Source organism: Salmo salar, chromosome ssa15 (genome assembly GCF_905237065.1).
Source record: "Salmo salar chromosome ssa15, Ssal_v3.1, whole genome shotgun sequence".
Taxonomy (NCBI): domain Eukaryota; kingdom Metazoa; phylum Chordata; class Actinopteri; order Salmoniformes; family Salmonidae; genus Salmo; species Salmo salar.
Window position 1 is genome coordinate 105747782 of NC_059456.1, and position 27883 is coordinate 105775664.

General features: G+C 42.9%; 1 protein-coding gene across 1 annotated transcript in view; it reads left to right on the forward strand.

Moving 5' to 3' along the window:
• LOC106572942 (PDZ domain-containing protein 4) overlaps window positions 1-25939 on the forward strand; it is a 57842-nt gene extending 31903 nt beyond the window's left edge. The window contains exons 5-11 of the mRNA XM_014147535.2: window positions 1040-1138; window positions 1890-1952; window positions 14880-14981; window positions 17493-17638; window positions 18772-19815; window positions 22826-23342; window positions 24586-25939. Of these exons, the coding sequence (XP_014003010.2) occupies window positions 1040-1138; window positions 1890-1952; window positions 14880-14981; window positions 17493-17638; window positions 18772-19815; window positions 22826-23342; window positions 24586-25074 (2460 nt within the window). The 3' untranslated portion in view covers window positions 25075-25939. The remainder of the gene's footprint in view (window positions 1-1039; window positions 1139-1889; window positions 1953-14879; window positions 14982-17492; window positions 17639-18771; window positions 19816-22825; window positions 23343-24585) is intronic.
• Window positions 25940-27883: the final 1944 nt, after the last annotated feature.

The window sequence follows — 27883 nt, forward strand, 5'->3', positions numbered from 1 at the left end:
CACTGAATAGGTGCAGTGGGATGTGTCAAGAGGCTAGCTGGCTGCCTCTCTATCTGTCTCCCACTTACAAATTAGCTGGAAACACCAAGAGAAACGCAATAGAATGTGTAATGGCGCAGCAGATACAGTATGTAAGATTTTTAGGGCATGAATGCAAACGAAATGGAATTGACCCAAATGGGCTGTAATCCAATGAATTGGAAATGACTCTGATATTTTAGACTCAGTAGGCTAGTTGCATCCAGAGCTCGAATACTACGGCAGTTTGTGAAGGATGCTTATTAAATTAAGATGAATGTTGGCTGAATTTCTGTATTTCAGCAACATTGGTCTTTGTACTCTAGGGTGTATACAGTACAGTATGACACTTGCAGTCATTTGTGAAAATAGCAAACAAATGTTTTTTGGCTCTCTCCCTCTCCCTCCTTCTCTCTCTTACTCTCTAACTGCCTCCTTCTCTCTATTACTCTCTCTCTCTCTCTCTCTCTCTCCCGCCTCTCTTACTCTCTCTCCCTCCTTCTTTCTCTCGCTCTCTCCCTCTCTCTCCTGTTTTGTCCCCCCTCTCCTTTTCCGTCTTTTCCTTCGTCTCTCTCTAATCTTCTCTCTCTCTCTCTCCCTCTCTCTCGCTCCCTCTCTCTCTCTCTCCCTCTCTCTCTCTCTCCCCCTCTCTCTCTCCCTCCTTATCTCTCTTACTCTCTCTCTCTCCCTCTCTTTTTCACTCTCTCTCCCTCCTTTTCTCTCTTGCTCTCTCTCACCCTCCTTCTCTCTGTTACTCTCTCTCTCTCCTTCTCTCTCTTACTCTCCCTCCCTCCTCTCTCACTCTCTCTCCCTCCCTCCTTCTCTCTCATACTCTCTCTCCCACTCCATCTCTTTCTTACTCTCTCTCCCTCCTTCTTTCTCTCGCTCTCTCCCTCTCTCTCCTGTTTTGTCCCCCCTCTCCTTTTCTGTCTTTTCCTTCGTCTCTCTCTAATCTTCTCTCTATCTCTTTTTCTCTCCTCTTCCTCTCTCTTCCTGTCTCTCTCGCTCCCCTTCTCTATAGGAGGTGGAGCTGTATAAGTCCAGTCAACAGGACAAGCTGGGGTTGACAGTGTGTTACTGTACAGATGATGAGGAGGACCTGGGAATATATGTAGGAGAGGTGAGAAATAAGGCCAGCAGCATATGTATTAACCAGAGATTGGAAACCTTTAGAGACCCAGTGTATGAAGACCATGTTGAGACCAAAACTATGTTGAGACCAATACCATGTTAAGATCATGTTGAGACCAAGACCATGTTGAGACCATGTTGAAACCAAGACCATGATGAGACCAAGACCATGATGAGACAAATACCATGATGAGACCATGATGAGACCAAGACCATGGTGAGACCAAGACCATGTTGAGACCAAGACCATGTTGGGACCAAGACCATGATGAGACCAAGACCATGTTGAGACCAAGACCATGATGAGACCAAGACCATGATGAGACCATGATGAGACCATGACCATGTTGAGACCAAGACCATGTTGAGACCAAGAGCATGTTGAGACCAAGACCATGTTGAGACCATGTTGAGACCAAGACCATGTTGAGAACAAGACCATGATGAGACCAAGACCATGATGAGACCATGTTGAGACCAAGACCATGTTGAGACCATGTTGAGACCAAGACCATGTTGAGACCAAGACCATGTTGAGACCAAGACCATGATGAGACCATGTTGAGACCAAGACCATGTTGAGACCTTGTTGAGACCAAGACCATGTTGAGACCAAGACCATGTTGAGATCACAACATTTATGAGACCAAGACCAATTAAAATATAGAAAAACAAAGATCTGGTACTAATCCTTGACACTAGTGTACTACATTGGCCCATAACTCATCTCTTCTCTTCAGGTCAATCCCAACAGTATAGCAGCAAAGAACGGACGTATCCGTGAAGGAGACAGAATTCTGCAGGTAGGCCAACACACACACGCACCCCTCAACCACTCGACAAAGTAGGCCAATTCACTTCATTTCCAATCTCTAGTAGAGCTTTAGCCACTTTCTGTACTGTTACTGGGTGGTGAGAGAATGCCCCAGTGACAGGCTGACAGCTCTGCCTAAAAATAGAGGAGAAGGAACGAAGGATGACGCAACTTTTACTCAACACGATAAAAGTCTCTGTGAGCTGCCTGTCAGGGAGTTGGAAATAATGGCCCATCACTGCTCCACATCACCATGGTTACCGATGTTGATTTCCTGTTCCGAACCACCCGGTACTGATTAATGAGATGTGGTGTGATCATAACAACATATAGGAACTCAAGTCCTTTTGTTCACCTGACCTAGAATTCCCTTACAATCAAAATGCCGACCACATTATCTACCAAGAGAATTCTCTTCGATTATAATCACAGCCGTGTATATTCCCCCCCAAGCAGACACCTCGACGGCTCTGAAAGAACTTCATTGGACTCTATGTAAACTGGAAACCACATATCCTGAGGCTGCATTTATTGTAGCTGGGGATTTTAACAAGGCTAATCTGAAAACAATCCACCCTAAATTTTATCAGCATATCGAATGCGCGACCCGGGCTGACAGCATTCTGGATCATTGCTACTCTAACTTCCGCGACGCATACAGAGCCCTCTCTCACCCTCCTTTCGGCAAATCTGACCATGACTCCATTTTGTTATAGACAGAAACTAAAACAGGAAATGCCCATACTCAGGTCTGTTCAACGCTGGTCTGACCAATCTGATTCCACGCTTCAAGATTGCTTCAATCACGTGGACTGGGATATGTTCTGGATAGCCTCAGACAACAACATTGATTTATATGTTGATTCGTTGAGCGAGTTTATTAGCAAGTGCATCGGTGATGTTGTACCCACGGTGACTATTAAAACCTTCCCCAACCAGAAACCGTTGACTGATGGCAACATTCGCGCAAAACTGAAAGCGCAAAGCACTGCTTTTAATCATGGCAAGGTGACCGGAAACATGACCAAATACAAACAGTGTAGCTATTCCCTCTGCAAGGCAATCAAACAAGTTAAGCATCAGTATAGAGACAAAGTAGAGCCGCAATTCAACGGCTCAGACATGAGATGTATGTGGCAGGGTCTACAGTCAATCACGGATTGCAAAAAGAAAACCAACCCCGTCGCGGACACCGACGTCTTGCTCCCAGACAAACTAAACAACTTCTTTGCTCTCTTTGAAGACAATACAGTGCCACTGACACGGCCCGCTACCAAAACCTGCGGGATCTCCTTCACCGCAGCCAACGTGAGTAAAACATTTAAAAGTGTTAACCCTCGCAAGGCTGCCGGCCTCAGAAGGCTGAAGAAATGTGTCTTGTCACCGAAAACACTCACAAACTTTTACAGACCTCAGGAGGCTGAAGAAATGTGTATTTTCACCGAAAACACTCACAAACTTTTACAGATGCACAATCGTGAGCATCCTGTCGGGCTGTATCACCGCCTGGTACGGCAACTGCTCTGCCCACAACCGTAAGGCTCTCCAGAGGGTAGTGAGGTCTGCACAACGCATCACCGGGGGCAAACTACCTGCCCTCCAGGACACCTACACCACCCAAAAAGATCATCAAGGACAACAACCACCCGAGCCACTGCCTGTTCATCCCGCTATCATCCAGAAAGCGATGTCAGTACAGGTGAATCAAAGCTGGGACCGAGAGACTGAAAAACAGCTTCTATCTCAAGGCCATCAGACTGTTAAACAGCCATCACTAACATTGAGTGGCTGCTGCCAACATACTGACTCAAATCTATAGCCACTTTAATAATTGAACATTCGATGTGGTAAATATATCACTAGTCACTTTAAACAATGTCACTTTATATAATGTTTACATACCCTACATTTTATTTATTTTATTTATTTCACCTTTATTTAACCAGGTAGGCAAGTTGAGAACAAGTTCTCATTTACAATTGTGACCTGGCCAAGATAAAGCAAAGCAGTTCGACAACATACAACAACACAGAGTTACACATGGAGTAAAACAAACATACAGTCAATAATACAGTAGAAAAATAAGTCTATATACAATGTGAGCAAATTAGGTGAGATAAGGGAGGTAAAGGCAAAAATGCCATGGTGGCAAAGTAAATACAATATAGCAAGTAAAACACTGGAATGGTAGATTTGTAGTAGAAGAAAGTGCAAAGTAGAAATAATGGGGTGCAAAGGAGCAAAATAAATAAATAAATAAATACAGTAGGGGAAGCGGTAGTTGTTTGGGCTAAATTATAGATGGGCTATGTACAGGTGCAGTGATCTTTGAGCTGCTCTGACAGCTGGTGCTTAAAGCTAGTGAGGGAGATAAGTGTTTCCAGTTTCAGAGATTTTTATAGTTCGTTCCAGTCATTGGCAGCAGAGAACTGGAAGGAGAGACGGCCAAAGGAGGAATTGGCTTTGGGGGTGACCAGAGAGATATACCTGCTAGAGCGCGTGCTACAGGTGGGTGCTGTTATGGTGACCAGTGAGCGGAGATAAGGGGGGACTTTACCTAGCAGGGTCTTGTAGATGACCTGGAGCCAGTGGGTTTGGCGACGAGTATGAAGTGAGTCTGGAAGGAGAGTTTACAGTCTAACCAGACACCTAGGTATTTGTAGTTGTCCACATATTCTAAGTCAGAGCCGTCCAGAGTAGTGATGCTGGACAGGCGGGCAGGTGCAGGCAGCGATCAGTTGAAGAGCATGCATTTAGTTTAACTTGTATTTAAGAGCAGTTGGAGGCCACGGAAGGAGAGTTGTATGGCATTGAAGCTCGTCTGGAGGGTTGTTAACACAGTGTCCAAAGAAGGGCCAGAAGTATACAGAGTGGCGTCGTCTGCGTAGAGGTGGATCAGAGACTCACCAGCAGCAAGAGCGACATCATTGATGTATACAGAGAAAAGAGTTGGCCCAAGAATTGAACCCTGTGGCACCCCCATAGAGACTGCCAGAGGCCTGGACAACAGGCCCTCCGATTTGACACACTGAACTCTATCAGAGAAGTAGTTGGTGAACCAGGCGAGGCAATCATTTGAGAAACCAAGGCTATTGAGTCTGTCGATGAGGATGTGGTGATTGACAGAGTCGAAAGCCTTGGCCAGGTCAATGAATACGGCAGCACAGTATTGTTTCTTATCGATGGCGGTTACGATATCGTTTAGGACCTTGAGCGTGGCTGAGGTGCACCCATGACCAGCTCTGAAACCAGATTGCATAGCGGAGAAGGTGCGGTGGGATTCGAAATGGTCGGTAATCTGTTTGTTGACTTGGCTTTCGAAGACCTTAGAAAGGCATGTCATGGGCGTCGTATTGATTAGACCAAAATGCAGCGAGAATGTGTATACTCATCTTTTTTTTATTTGGCAGAAAGAAGGAAAAGCAAAACAAAACACACGTATACAAAAACAACGACGACAAACAGACTTGTAAGGCATACAGCTAAACACGAAACAACTACCCACAAATCCCATAGAAAAACACCCCTCTTAAATAGGACCTTCAATTACAAGCAACGAGGAGCAGCTGCTTCCAACTGAAGGTCCACCCAATAAACATCACATAGAAATAGACATACTAGAACTAACATAGAAATAGACTCACAAAGAACATAGCCCAACAAACCCCGAAACACTCTAAACAAACACCCCCTGCCATGCCCTGACCAAACTACAATAACAAACAACCTATTTTACTGGTCAGGACGTGACAAGGCAGGGTAGGATAGATATAGGTCTGTAGCAGTTTGGGTTAAGAGTGTCCCCTCCTTTGAAGAGGGGGATGACAGCAGCTGCTTTCCAATCTTTGGGAATCTCAGACGACACGAAAGAGAGGTTGAACAGGCTAGAAATAGGGGTTGCAACAATTTCGGCAGATAATTTTAGAAAGAAAGGGTCCAGATTGTCTAGCCTGGCTGATTTGTAGGGGTCCAGATTTTGCAGCTCTTTCAGAACATCAGCTGAATGGATTTGGGAGAAGGAGAAATGGGGAAGGCTTGGGCGAGTAGCTGTGGGGGGTGCAGTGCTGTTGACTGCGGTAGAGGTAGCCAGGTGGAAAGCATGGCCAGCCGTAGAAAAATGATTATTGAAATTCTCAATTATAGTGGGTTTATCGGTGGTGATAGAGTTTCTTATCCTCAGTGCAGTGGGCAGCTGGGAGGAGGTGTTCTTATTCTCCATGGACTTTACACTGTCCCAGAACTTTTTTGAGTTTGTGTTGCAGGAAGCAAATTTCTGCTTGAAAAAGCTAGCCTTGGCTTTTCTAACTGCCTGTGTATATTGGTTTCTAACTTCCCTGAAAAGTTGCATATTACGGGGGTTGTTTGATGCTAATGCAGAACGCCACAGGATATTTTTGTATTGGTTAAGGGCAGTCAGGTCTGGGGAGAACCAAGGGCTATATCTGTTCCTGGTTCTAAATTTCTTGAATGGGGCATGCTTATTTAAGATGGAGAGGAAGGCATTTAAAAAAAATAACCAGGCATCCTCTACTGACGGGATGAGGTCAATAACCTTCCAGGATACCCGGGACAGGTCGATTAGAAAGGCCTGCTCGCTGAAATGTTTCAGGGAGCGTTTGACAGTGATGAGTGGAGGTCGTTTGACCGCTGACCCATTACGGGTGCAGGCAATGAGGCAGTGATCGCTGAGATCTTGGTTAAAAACAGCAGAGGTGTATTTAGAGCGCGAGTTGGTTAGGATGATATCTATGAGGGTGCCCATGTTTATGGCTTTGGGGTGGTACCTGGTGGGTTCATTAATTGTTTGTGTGAGATTGAGGGCATCAATTGGATTGTAGGATGGCTGGGGTGTTAAGCATGTCCTAGTTTAGGTCACCTAGCAGCACGAGCTATGAAGATAGATGGGGGGCAATCAGTTCACATGTGGTGTCCAGAGCACAGCTGGGGGCCGAGGGTGGTCTATAGCAGGCGGCAACGGTGAGAGACTTGTTTTTAGAGAGATGGATTTTTAAAAGTAGAAGTTCAAATTGTTTGGGTACAGACCTGGATAGTAGGACAGAACTCTGCAGGCTATCTCTGCAGTAGATTGCAACACCGCCCCCTTTGGCCGTTCTAACATTACTCATCTCATATGTATATACTGTACTCTATACCATCTACTGCTTCTTGCCTATGCCGTTCAGCCATCGCTCATCCATATATTTATATGTACATATTCATTCCTTTACACTTGTGTGTATAATGTAGTTGTTTTGAAATTGTTAGATTACTTGATAGATATTACTACACGGTCACAACTAGAAGCACAAGCATTTCACTACACTCGCATTAACATCTGCTAACCATGTGTATGTGACCAATAAAATTTGATTTGACCTTAGAGACTGCTGCCCTGTGTACATAGTCACTCTTTATTACTGTTTACTTCGTGTACATGTGCATTCGGAAAGAATTCAGACCCAGGCCTCCTGTGTCTGCATCTGGGTCTCGCCTTGTGTCATGATATATCCTTGCTTCAGGGCCTGAGCAACAGGCAGTTAGATTTGGGTACATCATTTTAGGAGAAAATGGACTAAAAGGGGCCAATCCTTAAGAGGTTATTAATTAAGAAAATGACTTTAAAAACGGTTTAATCCCTGTGGATTGATGAAGAATTGTGAAATTGTACTGTTGAGAGGGATGAGGCAAAAAAAAAATTACAAATAAGTCTGGTGTAACGTAGACGCTGGGAGTCGGGGAAGCAAGTGCAGGGGGTGAGTTTAATAATAAACGAAACATGGAACGAAACACGAGTAGCATACGGACATGAAACAACATCAATAAGTGAGTGCTAGATATAGGGGAGGTAATGAGAGAGGAAATGGAATCCAGGTGTGCCTCATCACGAGGAGAAGGTGCGAGTAATGATTGATGCTAGGTGGTTAATAAACCGGTGACGTCAAACATCGGATTAGACGAGACATCTGGCTGCACAACCGATTGGCAAACGTACTGCAAATTGAGAAATCATTTGACTAAACTGAATAAAAAGAAGAAACTATACTATGAAACAAAAAAAATTAAATGATACAAAGAATGATAGTAAAAAATATTTGCAGTACCTTGAGTTAAATTTGGGTCAATAAGGCAAACTCAGCTCCATCATTTTTTTGAATTAGATGGCTTCTTATTCATCACAAAACCCACTGATATTGCCAATTACTTTAATGATTTTTTCATTGGTAGGATTAGCAAAGTTAAGCATGACATGCCAGCAACAAATGCTGACACTACTCCAAGTATATCTGACAAAATTATGAAAGACAAGAATTGCAATTTTGAATTCCGTAAAGTGAGTGTGGAAGAGGTGAAAGAATATTGTTCTCTATCAACAATGACAAACCACCGGGGTCTGACAACTTGAATGGAAAATTACTGAGGATAAAAGCAGACGATATTGCCACTCCTTTTTGACATATCTTCAATCCAAGCCTACTAAAAAGTGTGTGCCCTCAAGCCTGGATGGAAGCAAAAGTAATTTTGCTATCCAAGAATAGTAAAGCCCCAAATCCTGGTTCAAACCTCAGTAAACTTTTGGAAAAAATTGTGTTTGACCAGATTCATTGCTATTTTACTGTAAAGAAATTGACAACAGACTTTCAGCACGCTTATAGGGAAGGACATTCAACAAGCACGGCACTTACAAAAATGACTGATGATTGACTGAGAGGAACTCATGATGAAAAGATTGTAGAAGCTGTTTTGTTAGACTTCAGTGCTGCTTTTGACATTATCGATCATAGTCATTCTCCGCATCCGCCAAACCGAAGTGTGATGCATCACTCCAGAGAACATGTTTCTACTGTTCCAGAGTCCAGTGGTGGCAAGATTTACACCACTCCAGCCGATGCTTGGCATTGCATGGTGATCTTAAGCTTGTGTGTGGTTGCTCGGCCATGGAAACCCATTTCATGAAGCTCCCGATGAAGAGTTCTTGTGCTGTCGTTGCTTCCAGAGGCAGTTTGGAACCCTGTAAGGAGGGTTGCAACCCGAGGACAGATGATTTTTACGCGCTACGCGCTTCAGCACTTGGTAGTCCCGTTCTGTGAGCTTGTGTGCCTATCACCTTGTGGCTGAGCCATTGTTGTTCCTAGATGTTTCCACTTCACAATAACAGCACTTACAGTTGACCGGGGGCAGCTCTAGCAGAGCAGAAATTTGATGAACTGACTTGTTGGAAAGGTGGCATCCTGTGACGGTGCCACGTTGAATTTCACTGAGCTCTTCAGGAAGGCCATTCTACTGCCAATGTTTGTCTACGGAGATAACATATCTGTGTGCTAGATTTTATACACATGTCAGCAACAGGTGGGGCTGAAATAGCCGAATCCACTCATTTGAAAGGGTGTCCACATACTTTTGTATATAGTGTCTATGTACATATCTACCTCAATTACCTCATACCACTGCACATGGATTCGGTACTGGTACCCCAGGTATATAGCCATGTTATTACCTTGTACCCCTGCAAATGGATTCGGTACTGGTACCCCAGGTATATAGCCATGTTATTACCTTGTACCCCTGCAAATGGATTCGGTACTGGTACCCCAGGTATATAGCCATGTTATTACCTCGTACCCCTGCACTTTGACTCAGTACTGGTACTCCCTTTATATAGCCATGTTATTACCTCGTACCCCTGCACATTGACTCAGTACTGGTACCCCGGGTATATAGCCATGTTATCACCTCGTACCCCTGCACATTGACTCAGTACTGGTACCCCAGGTATATAGCCATGTTATTACCTCGTACCCCTGCACATTGACTCAGTACTGGTACCCCGGGTATATAGCCATGTTATTACCTCGTACCCCTGCACATTGACTCAGTACTGGTACCCCAGTTATATAGCCATGTTATTACCTCGTACCCCTGCACATTGACTCAGTACTGGTACCCCGGGTATATAGCCATGTTATTACCTCGTACCCCTGCACATTGACTCAGTACTGGTACCCCAGGTATATAGCCATGTTATTACCTCGTACCCCTGCACATTGACTCAGTACTGGTACCCCAGGTATATAGCCATGTTATTACCTCGTACCCCTGCACATTGACTCAGTACTGGTACCCCGGGTATATAGCCATGTTATTACCTCGTACCCCTGCACATTGACTCAGTACTGGTACCCCGGGTATATAGCCATGTTATCACCTCGTACCCCTGCACATTGACTCAGTACTGGTACCCTGGGTATATAGCCATGTTATTACCTCGTACCCCTGCACATTGACTCAGTACTGGTACCCCAGGTATATAGCCATGTTATTACCTCGTACCCCTGCACATTGACTCAGTACTGGTACCCCGGTATATAGCCATGTTATTACCTCGTACCCCTGCACATTGACTCAGTACTGGTACCCCAGGTATATAGCCATGTTATTACCTCGTACCCCTGCACATTGACTCAGTACTGGTACCCCGGGTATATAGCCATGTTATTACCTCGTACCCCTGCACATTGACTCAGTACTGGTACCCCGGGTATATAGCCATGTTATTACCTCGTACCCCTGCACATTGACTCAGTACTGGTACCCCGGGTATATAGCCATGTTATTACCTCGTACCCCTGCACATTGACTCAGTACTGGTACCCCGGGTATATAGCCATGTTATTACCTCGTACCCCTGCACATTGACTCAGTACTGTTACCCCGGGTATATAGCCATGTTATTACCTCGTACCCCTGCACATTGACTCAGTACTGGTACCCCGGGTATATAGCCATGTTATTACCTCGTACCCCTGCACATTGACTCAGTACTGGTACCCCGGGTATATAGCCATGTTATTACCTCGTACCCCTGCACATTGACTCAGTACTGGTACCCCGGGTATATAGCCATGTTATTACCTCGTACCCCTGCACATTGACTCAGTACTGGTACCCCGGGTATATAGCCATGTTATTACCTCGTACCCCTGCACATTGACTCAGTACTGGTACCCCGGGTATATAGCCATGTTATTACCTCGTACCCCTGCACATTGACTCAGTACTGGTACCCCGGGTATATAGCCATGTTATTACCTCGTACCCCTGCACATTGACTCAGTACTGGTACCCCGGGTATATAGCCATGTTATTACCTCGTACCCCTGCACATTGACTCAGTACTGGTACCCCGGGTATATAGCCATGTTATTACCTCGTACCCCTGCACATTGACTCAGTACTGGTACCCTGGGTATATAGCCATGTTATTACCTCGTACCCCTGCACATTGACTCAGTACTGGTACCCCGGGTATATAGCCATGTTATTACCTCGTACCCCTGCACATTGACTCAGTACTGGTACCCCAGGTATATAGCCATGTTATTACCTCGTACCCCTGCACATTGACTCAGTACTGGTACCCCGGGTATATAGCCATGTTATTACCTCGTACCCCTGCACATTGACTCAGTACTGGTACCCCGGGTATATAGCCATGTTATTACCTCGTACCCCTGCACATTGACTCAGTACTGGTACCCCAGGTATATAGCCATGTTATTACCTCGTACCCCTGCACATTGACTCAGTACTGGTACCCCGGGTATATAGCCATGTTATTACCTCGTACCCCTGCACATTGACTCAGTACTGGTACCCCAGGTATATAGCCATGTTATTACCTCGTACCCCTGCACATTGACTCAGTACTGGTACCCCAGGTATATAGCCATGTTATTACCTCGTACCCCCTGCACATTGACTCAGTACTGGTACCCCAGGTATATAGCCATGTTATTACCTCGTACCCCTGCACATTGACTCAGTACTGGTACCCCGGGTATATAGCCATGTTATTACCTCGTACCCCTGCACATTGACTCAGTACTGGTACCCCAGGTATATAGCCATGTTATTACCTCGTACCCCTGCACATTGACTCAGTACTGGTACCCCGGGTATATAGCCATGTTATTACCTCGTACCCCTGCACATTGACTCAGTACTGGTACCCTGGGTATATAGCCATGTTATTACCTCGTACCCCTGCACATTGACTCAGTACTGGTACCCCAGGTATATAGCCATGTTATTACCTCGTACCCCTGCACATTGACTCAGTACTGGTACCCCAGGTATATAGCCATGTTATTACCTCGTACCCCTGCACATTGACTCAGTACTGGTACCCCAGGTATATAGCCATGTTATTACCTCGTACCCCTGCACATTGACTCAGTACTGGTACCCCAGGTATATAGCCATGTTATTACCTCGTACCCCTGCACATTGACTCAGTACTGGTACCCCCGGTATATAGCCATGTTATTACCTCGTACCCCTGCACATTGACTCAGTACTGGTACCCCGGGTATATAGCCATGTTATTACCTCGTACCCCTGCACATTGACTCAGTACTGGTACCCCGGGTATATAGCCATGTTATTACCTCGTACCCCTGCACATTGACTCAGTACTGGTACCCCGGGTATATAGCCATGTTATTACCTCGTACCCCTGCACATTGACTCAGTACTGGTACTCCCTTTATATAGCCATGTTATTACCTCGTACCCCTGCACATTGACTCAGTACTGGTACCCCGGGTATATAGCCAAGTTATTACCTCGTACCCCTGCACATTGACTCAGTACTGGTACCCCAGGTATATAGCCATGTTATTACCTCGTACCCCTGCACATTGACTCAGTACTGGTACCCCAGGTATATAGCCATGTTATTACCTCGTACCCCTGCACATTGACTCAGTACTGGTACCCCAGGTATATAGCCATGTTATTACCTCGTACCCCTGCACATTGACTCAGTACTGGTACCCCGGGTATATAGCCATGTTATTACCTCGTACCCCTGCACATTGACTCAGTACTGGTACCCCGGGTATATAGCCATGTTATTACCTCGTACCCCTGCACATTGACTCAGTACTGGTACCCCGGGTATATAGCCATGTTATTACCTCGTACCCCTGCACATTGACTCAGTACTGGTACCCCGGGTATATAGCCATGTTATTACCTCGTACCCCTGCACATTGACTCAGTACTGGTACCCCAGGTATATAGCCATGTTATTACCTCGTACCCCTGCACATTGACTCAGTACTGGTACCCCGGGTATATAGCCATGTTATTACCTCGTACCCCTGCACATTGACTCAGTACTGGTACCCCGGGTATATAGCCATGTTATTACCTCGTACCCCTGCACATTGACTCAGTACTGGTACCCCGGGTATATAGCCATGTTATTACCTCGTACCCCTGCACATTGACTCAGTACTGGTACCCCGGGTATATAGCCATGTTATTACCTCGTACCCCTGCACATTGACTCAGTACTGGTACCCCGGGTATATAGCCATGTTATTACCTCGTACCCCTGCACATTGACTCAGTACTGGTACCCCAGGTATATAGCCATGTTATTACCTCGTACCCCTGCACATTGACTCAGTACTGGTACCCCGGGTATATAGCCATGTTATTACCTCGTACCCCTGCACATTGACTCAGTACTGGTACCCCGGGTATATAGCCATGTTATTACCTCGTACCCCTGCACATTGACTCAGTACTGGTACCCCGGGTATATAGCCATGTTATTACCTCGTACCCCTGCACATTGACTCAGTACTGGTACCCCAGGTATATAGCCATGTTATTACCTCGTACCCCTGCACATTGACTCAGTACTGGTACCCCGGGTATATAGCCATGTTATTACCTCGTACCCCTGCACATTGACTCAGTACTGGTACCCCGGGTATATAGCCATGTTATTACCTCGTACCCCTGCACATTGACTCAGTACTGGTACCCCGGGTATATAGCCATGTTATCACCTCGTACCCCTGCACATTGACTCAGTACTGGTACCCCAGGTATATAGCCATGTTATTACCTCGTACCCCTGCACATTGACTCAGTACTGGTACCCCAGGTATATAGCCATGTTATTACCTCGTACCCCTGCACATTGACTCAGTACTGGTACCCCGGGTATATAGCCATGTTATTACCTCGTACCCCCTGCACATTGACTCAGTACTGGTACCCCGGGTATATAGCCATGTTATTACCTCGTACCCCTGCACATTGACTCAGTACTGGTACCCCAGGTATATAGCCATGTTATTACCTCGTACCCCTGCACATTGACTCAGTACTGGTACCCCGGGTATATAGCCATGTTATCACCTCGTACCCCTGCACATTGACTCAGTACTGCTACCCCGGGTATATAGCCATGTTATTACCTCGTACCCCTGCACATTGACTCAGTACTGGTACCCCGGGTATATAGCCATGTTATTACCTCGTACCCCTGCACATTGACTCAGTACTGGTACCCCGGGTATATAGCCATGTTATTACCTCGTACCCCTGCACATTGACTCAGTACTGGTACCCCGGGTATATAGCCATGTTATTACCTCGTACCCCTGCACATTGACTCAGTACTGGTACCCCGGGTATATAGCCATGTTATCATTGACTCATTGAGTATTTATTCCTCATGTTATTATTGTTATCATTATTATGTATGTCTCTCTGCATTGTTGAGAAGGTCCCGTAAGTAAGAATTTCGCTGTTAGTCTAAACCTGTTGTTTACGAAGCATTTGACTTGTGATCTGATTTAATTTGAGACAAAATGGATATAAAAGCATGTGTGGAACTGCTCAGTAGCATCATGAGCTTCTCTTTTTACATTGACGTAAAGTGGTGATGATATTGTCATATCATGAATCACTACATCAATACAATTCAACTCCAATTTTCATTCTTATTCACTATAATTGACCCCAACCCTGGATATTAATCATATTGATTGCATAATGTTTTAACCACTATGTGTGAACATCCCAAAGTCCATAAAGTCTTCCTGCTTCCCACTAGATAAATGGTATTGATATCCAGAACAGAGAAGAGGCGGTGGCCATTTTGACCAGAGAGGACAGCATCAACTTCTCACTGCTGCTGGCCAGACCTGACATAGAGGTACACACAAACACACACACACACACACACACACATTTTACTGCCACACAAATCCTTAAATCACTAGCTCATATCCGGCTGGAAGAAGCACGTAAGAGGTTGTTTGGGAGAGGGATTGTGGGGATTTTTTTTTATGTTGTTAGGTAACTGAAATACATTAAGAACACCTGCTGTTTCCATGACATAGACTGACCAGGTGAATCCAGGTGAAAGCTATGATTCCTTATTGATGTCACTTGTTAAATCCACTTAATTCAGTGTAGATGAGTTTGTCGCGCTCAACAGTTTCCCGTGTGTATCAAGAATGGTCCACCACCCAAAGGACATCCAGCCAACTTTGCACATAAATGACATGCAAGTCAATAATAAGATGTTTCTAAAGCTTGGTTTACTCATTAATAATACATTCTATTGTACAAATGTAGTGTGTTTGAGTTTTAAAAATGCTTAAAGTAATTTCCAATTTGATTAAAAAATATATATATATATATATATATATATATATATATATATATAATCCATATTATAATTCACATTTTATGTAGCTGCAGGATTCTTTTTTCAAATTAAGATCCTACATCTGTAAAAACACACACAAATACACAAATACACAAATACGCAAATACACAAACACACAAATAGACACTCACTCTCTCTAGCTTACAGCCACACACACAGTCTTTAAGGTATACAGTACATACACCTGGTAGGCCACGATAAATTCTTTAGCCATGGCAAAATTTTGAAAACAGTGGCATTTCTACTATCAGATCTCCACAACAAATAGATAACAAACCAAACTAAATAATCCAGAAATTCTATTCTAGCATTGAATAAAGAAGGGTAGGGGATATGGGACGGAGGGAGGAAATATTGAAGAGACAGGTGAATGGGTGATAGAGAGAGGGAGAGGGAAGTGTGGAGGGATGAGATAGAGAGGAAATGTAGGAGGAGGAGACAGGTGAATGGGTGATAGAGAGAGGGAGAGGGAAGTGTGGAGGGGTGAGATAGAGAGGAAATGTAGGAGGAGGAGACAGGTTTATCTTCAACGTCCCATTTTGTTGCTTCAAGGTCACAGCTATATATTCACACAGACACACAGCATGCACAGACACACACACACAATCACCCAGTAGGCACAGACACACGCACACACACACGCACGCACACACACACACACACACACACCACATCAATACCACAATCTTACCATATGATATCTCACTATGTAGTCTCGCTAATAGTGATTCAATTAGGATTTTGGGGGTGGAGGATGGGAGGGGGGGTTATAATATACTAGTCTGAATACAATGAATACTGATACTATTCTAAACATTACTTTATTCTGATACTAGTCTAAATATACTGTATACTGGTACTAGTGTAAATATACTGTATTCTGATACTAGTGTAAATATACTGTATTCTGATTCTAGTCTAAATATACTGTATACTGGTACTAGTGTAAATATACTGTATACTGGTACTAGTGTAAATATACTGTATACTGATACTAGTCTAAATATACTGTATACAGATACTAGTCTAAATATACTGTATACTGGTACTAGTCTAAATATACTGTATACTAGTACAATTATAAATATACTGTATACTGGTACTAGTGTAAATATACTGTATTCTGATACTAGTCTAAATATACGGTATACTGGTACAATTCTAAATATACTGTATACTGGTACTAGTGTAAATATACTGTATTCTGATACTAGTCTAAATGTACTGTATACAGATACTAATCTAAATATACTGTATACTGGTACTAGTCTAAATATACTGTATAGTGGAACTAGTCCAGATATACTTTATTCTGGTACTAGTCTAAACATACTGTATACTGGTACTAGTCTAAATATACTGTATACTGGTACTAGTCTAAATATACTGTATACAGATACTAGTCTAAATATACTGTATACTAGTACAATTATAAATATACTGTATACTGGTACTAGTGTAAATATACTATATTCTGTTACTAGCGTAAATATACTGGTACTCTGTATTCTGATACTAATTCTGATTCTGAGGAACATGAAAATGAGACAAAAATCTATGCTCTTCTCTTTGTGACATTTCAATTAAATTACATAAAATTATCTTTCAGATAAGTCAATGACCCAAATACAGAAAGCTACAACATTGTCGTTTAATTGCTCAATATCAAGATCCATATTTATTTTACATTTCAAATAACATAATCTAACTTCAAGAAATATAACAAATTGGTGTTAAATGTTTATGTCGCCATCTACTGTTATTAATATTTTTTTATGTGGAACAAAAAATAATGTAGACATCTTATGTTTGTTGTAATATCACCTTCTTCTTTATATGTTCTTTTGTCTCTCTCCTTCAACAATCAATGACATTAATCAACTTTGACCATTTGCCATCTTTGAAACAAATGCACTTCAACCACAACGCTGGAAAACACCCTTTCGTGTCCTTGAAAAAAAAAAAAACTCAACCAACCATTCCTTCACCCAGAATGAGCACCAGGGGGACCCAGAGGAGGTGGATATGGAGATACCTATCGGCATGAATGTTGAGGCTCTCCACACCTGCCACCTGCCCAGCCTCTACCGAGAGGGGCCACACACCCCCACCCACATCCTTAGTCTGACTACTCTCAGGTTGGTACAGCACCAGAGCCGTATATTTACAGAGTCGGGACATTGACGTTTCTGCATTATGATGCATTTACATGACACTACAACATTCTACGGCGGCCATGTTTAGATCCCAATTAACATTACATGGGGGGGGGGGATATTTAAATCATGCTATGTAACCGATTGTCTTGAATTAGAAAACAATATTTGAAATTCTAAAAGTTGGCTGAACTTTCTATACAGCCCCTGTATGTCAGTGGTGATGGGATACAGACAAAACCTTAACTCTCTGTTTGAACATTCTCTTTGCACCTGTGATGTTCTGTGTTCACTAGTCAAGTACAGTGCAATTAAATATAGAAAAATATTGTACATATATGTATTTTCTTTTGTGCATGGTTTTAAGTGCGAGTACCTTTTGAACTCCACTCTGTATAGTGTACTCATTCTAGCCAACCTTGGCAGAGAACAGACTACACCACATGTAGTCGCCCACTAGACCCTAACCTTAACATTTTAGTCATTTAGCAGACGCTCTTATCCAGAGCAACTTACAGTAGTGAATACATACATTTCATGCATTTTTTTGTTGTTGTACTGGCCCCCCGTGGGAATTGAACCTAGAACCCTGGCGTTGCACACACCATGCTCTACCAACTGAGCCACAGGGAAGACCAGCTAGCGAGCATCTAATGACCCACTAGCGGCCCGCTGCTGGCAACTACTGGCGGGACCTCAGGGGCCCATCAGTGACAAGCTTAGCTGCTATAGCCCTAAAGCTGCTTCTCTCCCCTGTGTCAGACTAGCAGCCTGTCCAGGGAGTGTATATCAAGCTGCCTCTCCAGGCTATTTGTTTACTGCTTCTTCTCTTCTCCCCAATAACAGCTTGTAGATACTGTAGAAATACTGTGTAGATGCTGTAGATACTGCATAGATACTGTATAGAAAACGGTGTAGATACTGTAAAGATACTGTAGATACTGTAAATATACTGTATAGATACTGTATAGAGACTGTATACATTCTGTAGATACTGTATACATTCTGTAGATACTGTGAAGATACTATATATACTGTAAATATACTGTATAGGTTCTGTATAGAGACTGTATACATTCTGTAGATACTGTATTTGATACTGGTCATCTCCTCAGTAACAGTCAGGAGCTGGACAGTGGCGTGGGCCGTACAGACGAAAGCACCCACAACGCTGAGTCCTCTGAACATGACCTGCTTGGAGAGGACCAGGACCAGACCAGCGCCCCAAACACCAACACAACCAACACCCCAGGCAGCATGAGGAAGTTCAGACCTGGGAATACACCCTCGTCCCCATTGCCCCACCTCCAAGAGATCCACCTCACTTATGACTCCCAGCCCAGGGTGGGGCTGTATGGAGGAAAGGGACTGGGAGGGGGTTTGGGGACGGGGTTGGGGTTGGGGTTGGGGGGGTACGTACCCGACCCACTGATGACGATGATGATGCCGGGTCTGACTGAGGAAGAGTGCGAGAGGTACAGGGAGCTACTGGAGATCAGGTGTCAGTTTGAAAGAAACAGGAAGCTTGCTGAGAGAAGCCAGGGAGGAAGATTGGGGACTGAGGAGGATGAGGAGAAGTGTGAGATATGTGATGATGAAGGGGGGAGTGACCCAAAAGTCGATGTAAACTGCAACGAGAGCATGACGCAACACGAGATGGCGTTGTTAGAGGAGGAACTACGTCATCTCGAGTTTAAGTGTCGTAACATCCTGAGGGTGCAAAAGATGCAACAGCTGAGAGAACGATGCATGAAGGCGTGGCTTCTGGAGGAGGACGTCGTTGGCCGTGGAGCCTTACCCACTGGTCCTGAATCCGCCCCCGACCACGACACAGACCCAGAGCCCGCCAACGAGCTCCACCGCGAGCTATCGGACATCAATGAGCTCCCTGAGCGGGAGAGATCCGACCCAGACCCAGACCCAGACCAGGACAAAGACAGCACCAGCGCCTACAACACAGGGGGAGAGAGTTGCAGGAGCACCCCTCTGGTTAGCACCAAGTTACTCCCTCTGTCTTTGTCCATCCAGGAAGAGGGTAGAGGAGGGGACATCCCCAACAGACACAGCCGAGACCGGGCTGACAAGGTCGGGTCTAGGCGGGGATGGGAGAGAGGAGGACATGGTAGTCCGAATGGTTCCTTCTCTCCCAACAGCTACAGGTAATGTCTTGTGAGATACTATATAGCTACTGTATAGATACTGTATAGATACTGTGTAGATACTGTGTAGATACTGTATAGATACTGTACAGATACTGTGTAGATACTCTGTAGATACTGTATAGACACTGTATAGATACTGTATAGATACTGTATAGATACTGTGCATATACTGTGTAGATACTGTATAGATACTGTGTAGATACTCTGTAGATACTGTGTATATACTCTGTAGATACTGTATAGACACTGTATAGACACTGTATAGATACTGTATAGATACTGTGTAGATACTGTATAGACACTGTATAGATACTGTATAAGATACTATATAGATACTGTGTAGATACTGTATAAGATACTGTATAGATACTGTATAGATACTGTGTAGATACTGTATAGATACTGTGTAGATACTCTAGATACTGTATAGATACTGTGTATATAATGTGTAGATACAGTGTATACACTGTGTAGATACTATTTAGATACTGTCTAGATACTCTGTAGATAATGTATAGATACTGTCCATATACTGTGTAGATACTGTATAGATACTGTGTAGATACTCTGTAGATAATGTAGTGATACTGTAGATACTGTATAGATACAGTATAGATAATGTATACATACTGAATAGATGCTGTATAGATATTGTGTAGATAATCAATAGATACTGTATAGAAACTGTATAGATACTGTGTAGATACTCTCTATATACTGTAGAGATACTGTATAGATACTGTATAGATACCGTATAAATACTGTGTAGATACTCTATAGATACTGTAGAGATACTGTAGATGCTGTGTAGATACTGTAGAGATACTGTAGAGATAATGTATAGATACTGTATAGATGCTGTATAGATATTGTGTAGATCATCTAATACTGTATAGCTACTGTGTAGATACTCTATAGATACTGTATAGATATTGTGGAGATAATCTATAGATACTGTGGAGATACTGTAGATACTGTAGAGATACTGTGGAGATACCATATAGCTACTCTACAGAAACTGTAGAGATACTGTAGAAATACTGTGTAGATACTCTATAGATACTGTGTAGATACTCTATAGATACTGTATGTTTTCTGTATAGATTGTGTGTAGATACTCTATAGATACTGTATAGATACTGTATATGTACTGTGTAGATATTCTATATATACTGTATAGGTACTGTATATATACTGTGTAGATACTGTGTAGATACTCTATAGATACTGTATATTTACTCTATAGATACTGTATAGATATTGTGTAGTTAATCTATAGATACTGTATAGATACTGTATTGATACTGTGTAGATACTCTATATATAATCTCTATATACTGTGTAGATACAGTACAGATACTCTATAGATACTGTATATATACTCTATAGATACTGCATATATACTGTGTAGATAATCTATAGATACTGTATAGATAATCTATAGATACTGTATATATAATGTGTACTTACTCTATAGATACTGTATAGATACTGTATATATGCTGTGTATATAATCTATAGATACTGTAGAGATAGTCTATAGATGCTGTATATATACCGTGTAGATAATCTATAGATACTGTAGTGGTACTCTATAGATGCTGTATATATACCGTGTAGATAATCTATAGATACTGTAGTGGTACTCTATAGATGCTGTATATATACCGTGTAGATAATCTATAGATACTGTAGAGGTACTCTATAGATGCTGTATATATACTGTGTAGACAATTCATAGATACTGTATAGATACTGTATAGATTATCTATTGATTCTGAATAGATACTGTTTAGATACTGTATAGATACTGTATAGATAATCTATTGATTCTGTATAGATACTGTATAGATCATCTACTGATTCTGTATAGATACTGTAGAGATACTGTATAGATCATCTATTGATTCTGTATAGATACTGTATATATCATCTATTGATTCTGTATAGATACTGTATATATCATCTATTGATTCTGTATAGATACTGTATAGATCATCTATTTATTCTGTATAGATACTGTATAGATAATCTATTGATTCTGTATAGATACTGTATAGATACTGTATAGATCATCTATTGACTCTGTATAGATACTGTATAGATCATCTATTGATTCTGTATAGACACTGTATAGATCATCTATTGATTCTGTATAGATACTGTATAGATACTGTATAAATCATCTATTGATTCTGTATAGATAGTGTATAGACCATCTATTGATTCTGTATAGATACTGTATAGATCATCCATTGATTCTGTATAGATACTGTATAGATCATCTATAGATTCTGTATAGATACTGTATAGATACTGTATAGATCATCTATTTATTCTGTATAGATACTGGATAAATACTGTATAGATCATCTATTTATTCTGTATAGATACTGTATAGATCATCTATTTATTCTGTATAGATACTGTATAGATCATCTATATATTCTGTATAGATACTGTATATATACTGTATAGATCATCTATTTATTCTGTATAGATACTGTATAGATCATCTATTTATTCTGTATAGATACTGTATAGATCATCTATTGATTCTGTATAGATACTGTATAGACCATCTATTGATTCTGTATAGATACTGTATAGATCATCTATTTATTCTGTATAGATACTGTATAGATCATCTATAGATTCTGTATAGATACTGTATAGATCATCTATTGATTCTGTATAGATACTGTATAGATCATCCATTGATTAGGGTATAGATACTGTATAGATCATCTATTGATTCTGTTTACGCTGTAGAAGTGTTGTCTGTCTTGTGCTGTATAATATCCTGTAAATCAGTAGGCTGGTTAAAACATTATTGTTTTCTTAACACAGGAATACCTCTATTTTTGCAAAGAAAATCTCCCTATGAGAGAGTATTCTCTCTTTCTTTCTTTCTTTCTTTCTTTCTTTCTTTCTTTCTTTCTTTCTTTCTTTCTTTCTTTCTTTCTTTCTTTCTTTCTTTCTTTCTTTCTTTCTTTCTTTCATGCAGGAAGTACCAGATCCAAATGACCAACGCCAGCACAAGCCCCGTCCATCCTAAATTCTGGTCTCTGACCCGGGGGGATGACGTTGTCGGGGTGGGGTCGTCATCACAGAGGGGGATAGCTGACGGCGGAACAACCACAACACCCCGACGGAAGTCCCCCAGAGCTAACCCCACACACCACGACAGGTCAGGGGGTCGAACCGCAGAGTCCAGCCCATACTTCACACGGCGTCGCCAAGGCAACAAGTCTCCGGCACCGGAACGCTACCAGAGCTGCGTGCAGCTGCCGTCGAGCGACCCGGAGGTCCGGATCGAATCCCTGGACTATGTAGACCGAGCCATGGTCCTGGGGATGGGTCTAGGCGAGAGAGGGGCTGCAGCGGGCAGCAGTGGTCAGGCCAGTCCCAGGAGTGTAAGTGGTGCCCCAGCAGACAACACCAAGGCCCAGGACAGCCACGCAGGCCTCCCCCTACACCTCCCTCTGCAGCTAGGGCCGGCTTCACCTCGCATGGAGTGGAAGGTACTGCAGGTTATATATTTACCTTTCAGCAGGAAAGGCTTTCATAAAATGTTGATATTTGATATTTTATTATTGGTAACACTTTACTTGACACCCAGTGTCATAACAGCTGTCATAACTTATCATAACCTGTTATAATATGGTCATAAGACCATCATGACTCATATATTTACACCTGTTGTGACATATATTGCGCTATTCTATGGCTGGTTAAGATACCTGCATAAGATTGTCAAAACCCACATTTAATCAAATGTATTTTTCCCAACCAGGAAGTTTCCTTTCGTTTGAAAGTTTGTTTCTGAAGTCCTTTGTTGTTGTTGTTGTCAGGAATTATGTTTACAGTCATAATTTGTTCCCATCATATTTTAAATACCTGGCAGAAAATACAAGCGTTATGACCATCCCGTGTCACTTTACTTGGACTAAGAAAATACACTTTATGACACTGTCATGAAGCATTATGACCATCATAACCATATAAGCCAGATAGTTCTCTCTAGTACATGCCCTTATAACAGTCATCAGTCAACAAGAGGGTGTCTTGTCCTGCTCCTGAAATGTTTGCTAAATTACAATGATAATTTAACATGGTCAATTTCAGGAAATGTTATATAACATAAATATACTGTTGACAAGTAGGCTATGGTGTACTGGAATGTTTTGCCTTGTGTGGTAGGATTTTGGGGGTTTGACACTCTTATGTAGGTGTCATAACCAGCCATAAAATAACACAATATGTCACAACAGGTGTAAATATATGGGTCATGACAGTGTTATGATCATATTATGACATGGTTATGACAAGTTATGTCAGCTATTATGACAGGTTATGACAAGTTATGTCTGCTATTATGATATGGTTATGACAAGTCCAATTTGTAAGTCGCTCTGGATAAGAGCGTCTGCTAAATGACGTAAATGTAAGTTATGCCTGCTGTTATGACAGGTTATGACAAGTTATGTCTGCTATTATGACATGGTTATGACAAGTTATGTCTGCTATTATGACATGGTTACGACAGGTTATGTCTGCTATTATGACATGGTTATGACATGGTTATGTCAGCTGACACCGCTGGGTGTCAAGTAAAGTGTTACCATTCATTATTTATTGATAGTTTTTGGTTCTATATGTCTTTCATGGTACAATTAAATTGTAAGCATGTACCCTGCTTTTGCCATAGCCTTGATGCATCTATAACCTATTGCGCTAACCCTATTATCTTATCTTATCCGTAAGGTGAAGATCCGTAGCGACTGGACACGCTACGTTGCCAAGCGACCAGTGAGGGACCGCCTCCTTAAAGCCCGGGCCAATAAGATCCGAGAAGAGCGCAGCGGCATGACGACAGACGACGACTCGGTCAGCGAGATGAAGCAGGGACGTTATTGGTCGAAGGAGGAGCGTAAACAACAGCTGCTGAGGGCCAGGGAGCACCGGCAGCGCCGTGAGTTCATGATGCAGAGCCGGCTGGAATACCTGAAGGGGGACAGAGAGCCACACGGGGGAACTACGGACGGGAAGGCTGCAGGAGGACCTCCAGGCCTGCAGGGAGAGACGGGTGGTAGTCCCAGTATCCTGGCCCTCAGCCAGAAGAAGTTCATGAAGAAGAGGAACAAGAGGATCCTGGATAACTGGATCACCATCCAGGAACTACTCGCTCATGGATCCAGGTCACCGGATGGAAAGAAGGTGTATAATTCTCTTCTCTCTGTTACTACGGTGTGATGGAGGGATGGGAGGATGAGAGGAGAGGAGAGGTTCTACAACCCCCAGCTCTGTTACTACGGTGTGATGGAGGGATGGGAGGATGAGAGGAGAGGAGAGGGTCTACAACCCCCAGCTCTGTTACTACGGTGTGATGAGGAGAGGGAGAAGGATGTAAAATAAATCCAACCCAAGAGGAGATGCAGGACAACAAACAGAAAGAGTTTACATAATATGGACAGAGAGAGGAACAGAATTGGCAGCTAAATGGTAGAATTGAATGAGAAATAACATTGTTTAAAGAGGACTAAAGAAGACCGAGCGGGAAGAGAGAGAGATTTACACTGTAAATCATGTACGCATTGTAAACATACTGTAGGTCAACATGTGATTCATCCACAGGAAGTGAATTAATTACTAGAGATGGAGGGATATAAAGATGACTATCATGCTATTTATATACGATTTTTAGTCGTCCTGGCGATAGTATGGAATAAACACAGTTTTTTCAGCTTATAGAATGTGTACAGTGCAGAGCTTCATATTTTAGCTGCTTTCTGTTTTAATTAAGTATTTATTTAATACGTTTTCTTTTTTTTAATGAATCCCAGAAACCCATTTTACTGATGTATATAAAGAGAAAACGGTGTGAAATTATATAGTCTTATTAGGAGAGGAAAACCAAGCGAGATATAACCACATCATACCATGTCAGGAAGACTGTAATTCATTAGTGGTTACACACATGACCAAACCTCATCTCTGAGTAAATGACTAGAGATTTGGAAGCGAGAGAGCAGATAGGAGGAGATGAGGAGGAGATGAGGAGATGAGTGAGTGAGAGGAGAGGAGGAGATGAGCAAGAGGAGGAGATGAGCGAGAGATGGAGATGAGCAAGAGGAGGAGATGAGCGAGAGGAGGAGATGAGGAGATGAGCGAGAGGAAGAGAAGAGGAGATGAGTGAGAGGCGGAGAGGAGGAGAGGATGAGATGAGCGAGAGGAGGAGATGAGCGAGAGGAGGAGAGGAGGAGATGAGTGAGAGGAGGAGATGAGCGAGAGGAGGAGAGGAGGAGAGGAGGAGACTAGCAAGAGGAGGAGATGAGGAGACGAGCGAGAGGAGGAGAAGAGGAGAGGAGGAGATGAGCGAGAGGAGGAGAGGAGGAGATGAGCGAGAGAAGGAGAGGAGGAGACTAGCAAGAGGAGGAGATGAGGAGACGAGCGAGAGGAGGAGAGGAGGAGATGAGCGAGAGGAGGAGATGAGCGAAAGGAGGAGAGGAGGAGATGAGCGAGAGGAGGAGGGGAGGTGATGAGGAGAGAAGATGAGCGAGAGGAGGAGAGGAGGAGACGAGCGAGAGGAGGAGATGAGGAGAGGAGATGAGTGAGAGGAGGAGACTAGCGAGAGGAGTAGATGAGGAGATGAGCGAGAAGGGAGGAGATGAGCGAGAGGAGGAGATGAGGAGATGAGGAGGAGATGAGGAGATGAGCGAGAGGAGGAGATGAGGAGAGGAGAACTCTACAGTGGAGTGAGTTACAAGCTTTGGGACTTTGGGGATTGGGTGTAAGAGCGAAAGAAAGAGAGGAGGTTTAAAGCACAGACAGCAAGACACAGAGAAAGAGAGACAATATTTTCTCCATTGTAGCACAAGCTTAAAAGCAGAGGGGAGGTAGCCCTGACACACACAGAAGAATGAGTATTCTGTATTAAGGGTCAGTGAGACACAGAGAAAGAGAGAGAAAGCTAAAGAGGGATGGAGAGAGAAAGAGATAAGCTCAATAGAGAGAGAGAGAGAGAGAGCAAGAGAGCGAGAGAGAAAGTGAGAGAGAGAGCAAGAGAGGGAGAGAGTGAGAGAAAGAGTGAGAGAGAGAGCAAGAGAAAGAGAGAGAAAGAGTGAGAGAGAATGAGTGAGAGAAAAGAGAGAGAGAAAAGAAAAGCACAACCTGACTGAAATAATGGCACAGAGAAAGCACACGCTAGTTGAATCAACATTGTTTCCACGTCATTTCAATGAAATTTTGTTGAACCAACGTGGAATAGACGTTGAATTGAAGTCTGTGCCCTTCTACAGTTACACCCTATTTCCTATGGGGCCTGGTCAAAAGTAGTGCACTATAAAGGGAATATGGTGCCATTTGGGACACTGACTGCAGTGCCTGGTGGATGGTCTATCCCAGTTGACTGTTCTCAAACAGCTAACAGGAGAAGGGTTGTTTGATGTAACAAAGTACCTCCATCGTTTTGAAAAATGAGATCTTACGTAAGACGTAAGACTGTATTCTCAATATTTACCAGAATCTTTTTCTGTATTTATTTTCTGTGTGTGTTTGTGCGTGTGTGAGTGAGCGAGCGAGAGAGAGAGAAAGAAGGAGAGAAAAACTAAAATACCTTTAATTAGTCATTCATTAGGACCACAAAGACTCCAATGGAAATACTCCTACTAGGCTTTATTGTGTTATGCTCGATGATTTTCTGAAATTGTCTGTGGAGGCGTCACAGGCTGATGCGCCCTTATATACGTGTTGAACAAATTGTCAAATAAATTCAATCAATTAATAATCCGTCAGGGCCGGATTCAATCCGATCGCCTTATTATTGACAAAGCAGATCAGATCGAATCCCTGCCCCTCAGTGTTTCCTGTGGACATCTCTGTCCACATCAGTGTTGCTCAGTGTAACTAGAGCTTTTCTTTTACAGTAATAAGTACATACATGCTGTTCGGTTTTGGATCAAAAATCTCCATGTCCGTAACAACGTTTGTCGAATACGAACAGTTTTACAGTATGTGATGTGCAGTACGACATACTCAGCTGTGTTGTTCTGAAGATATGCTT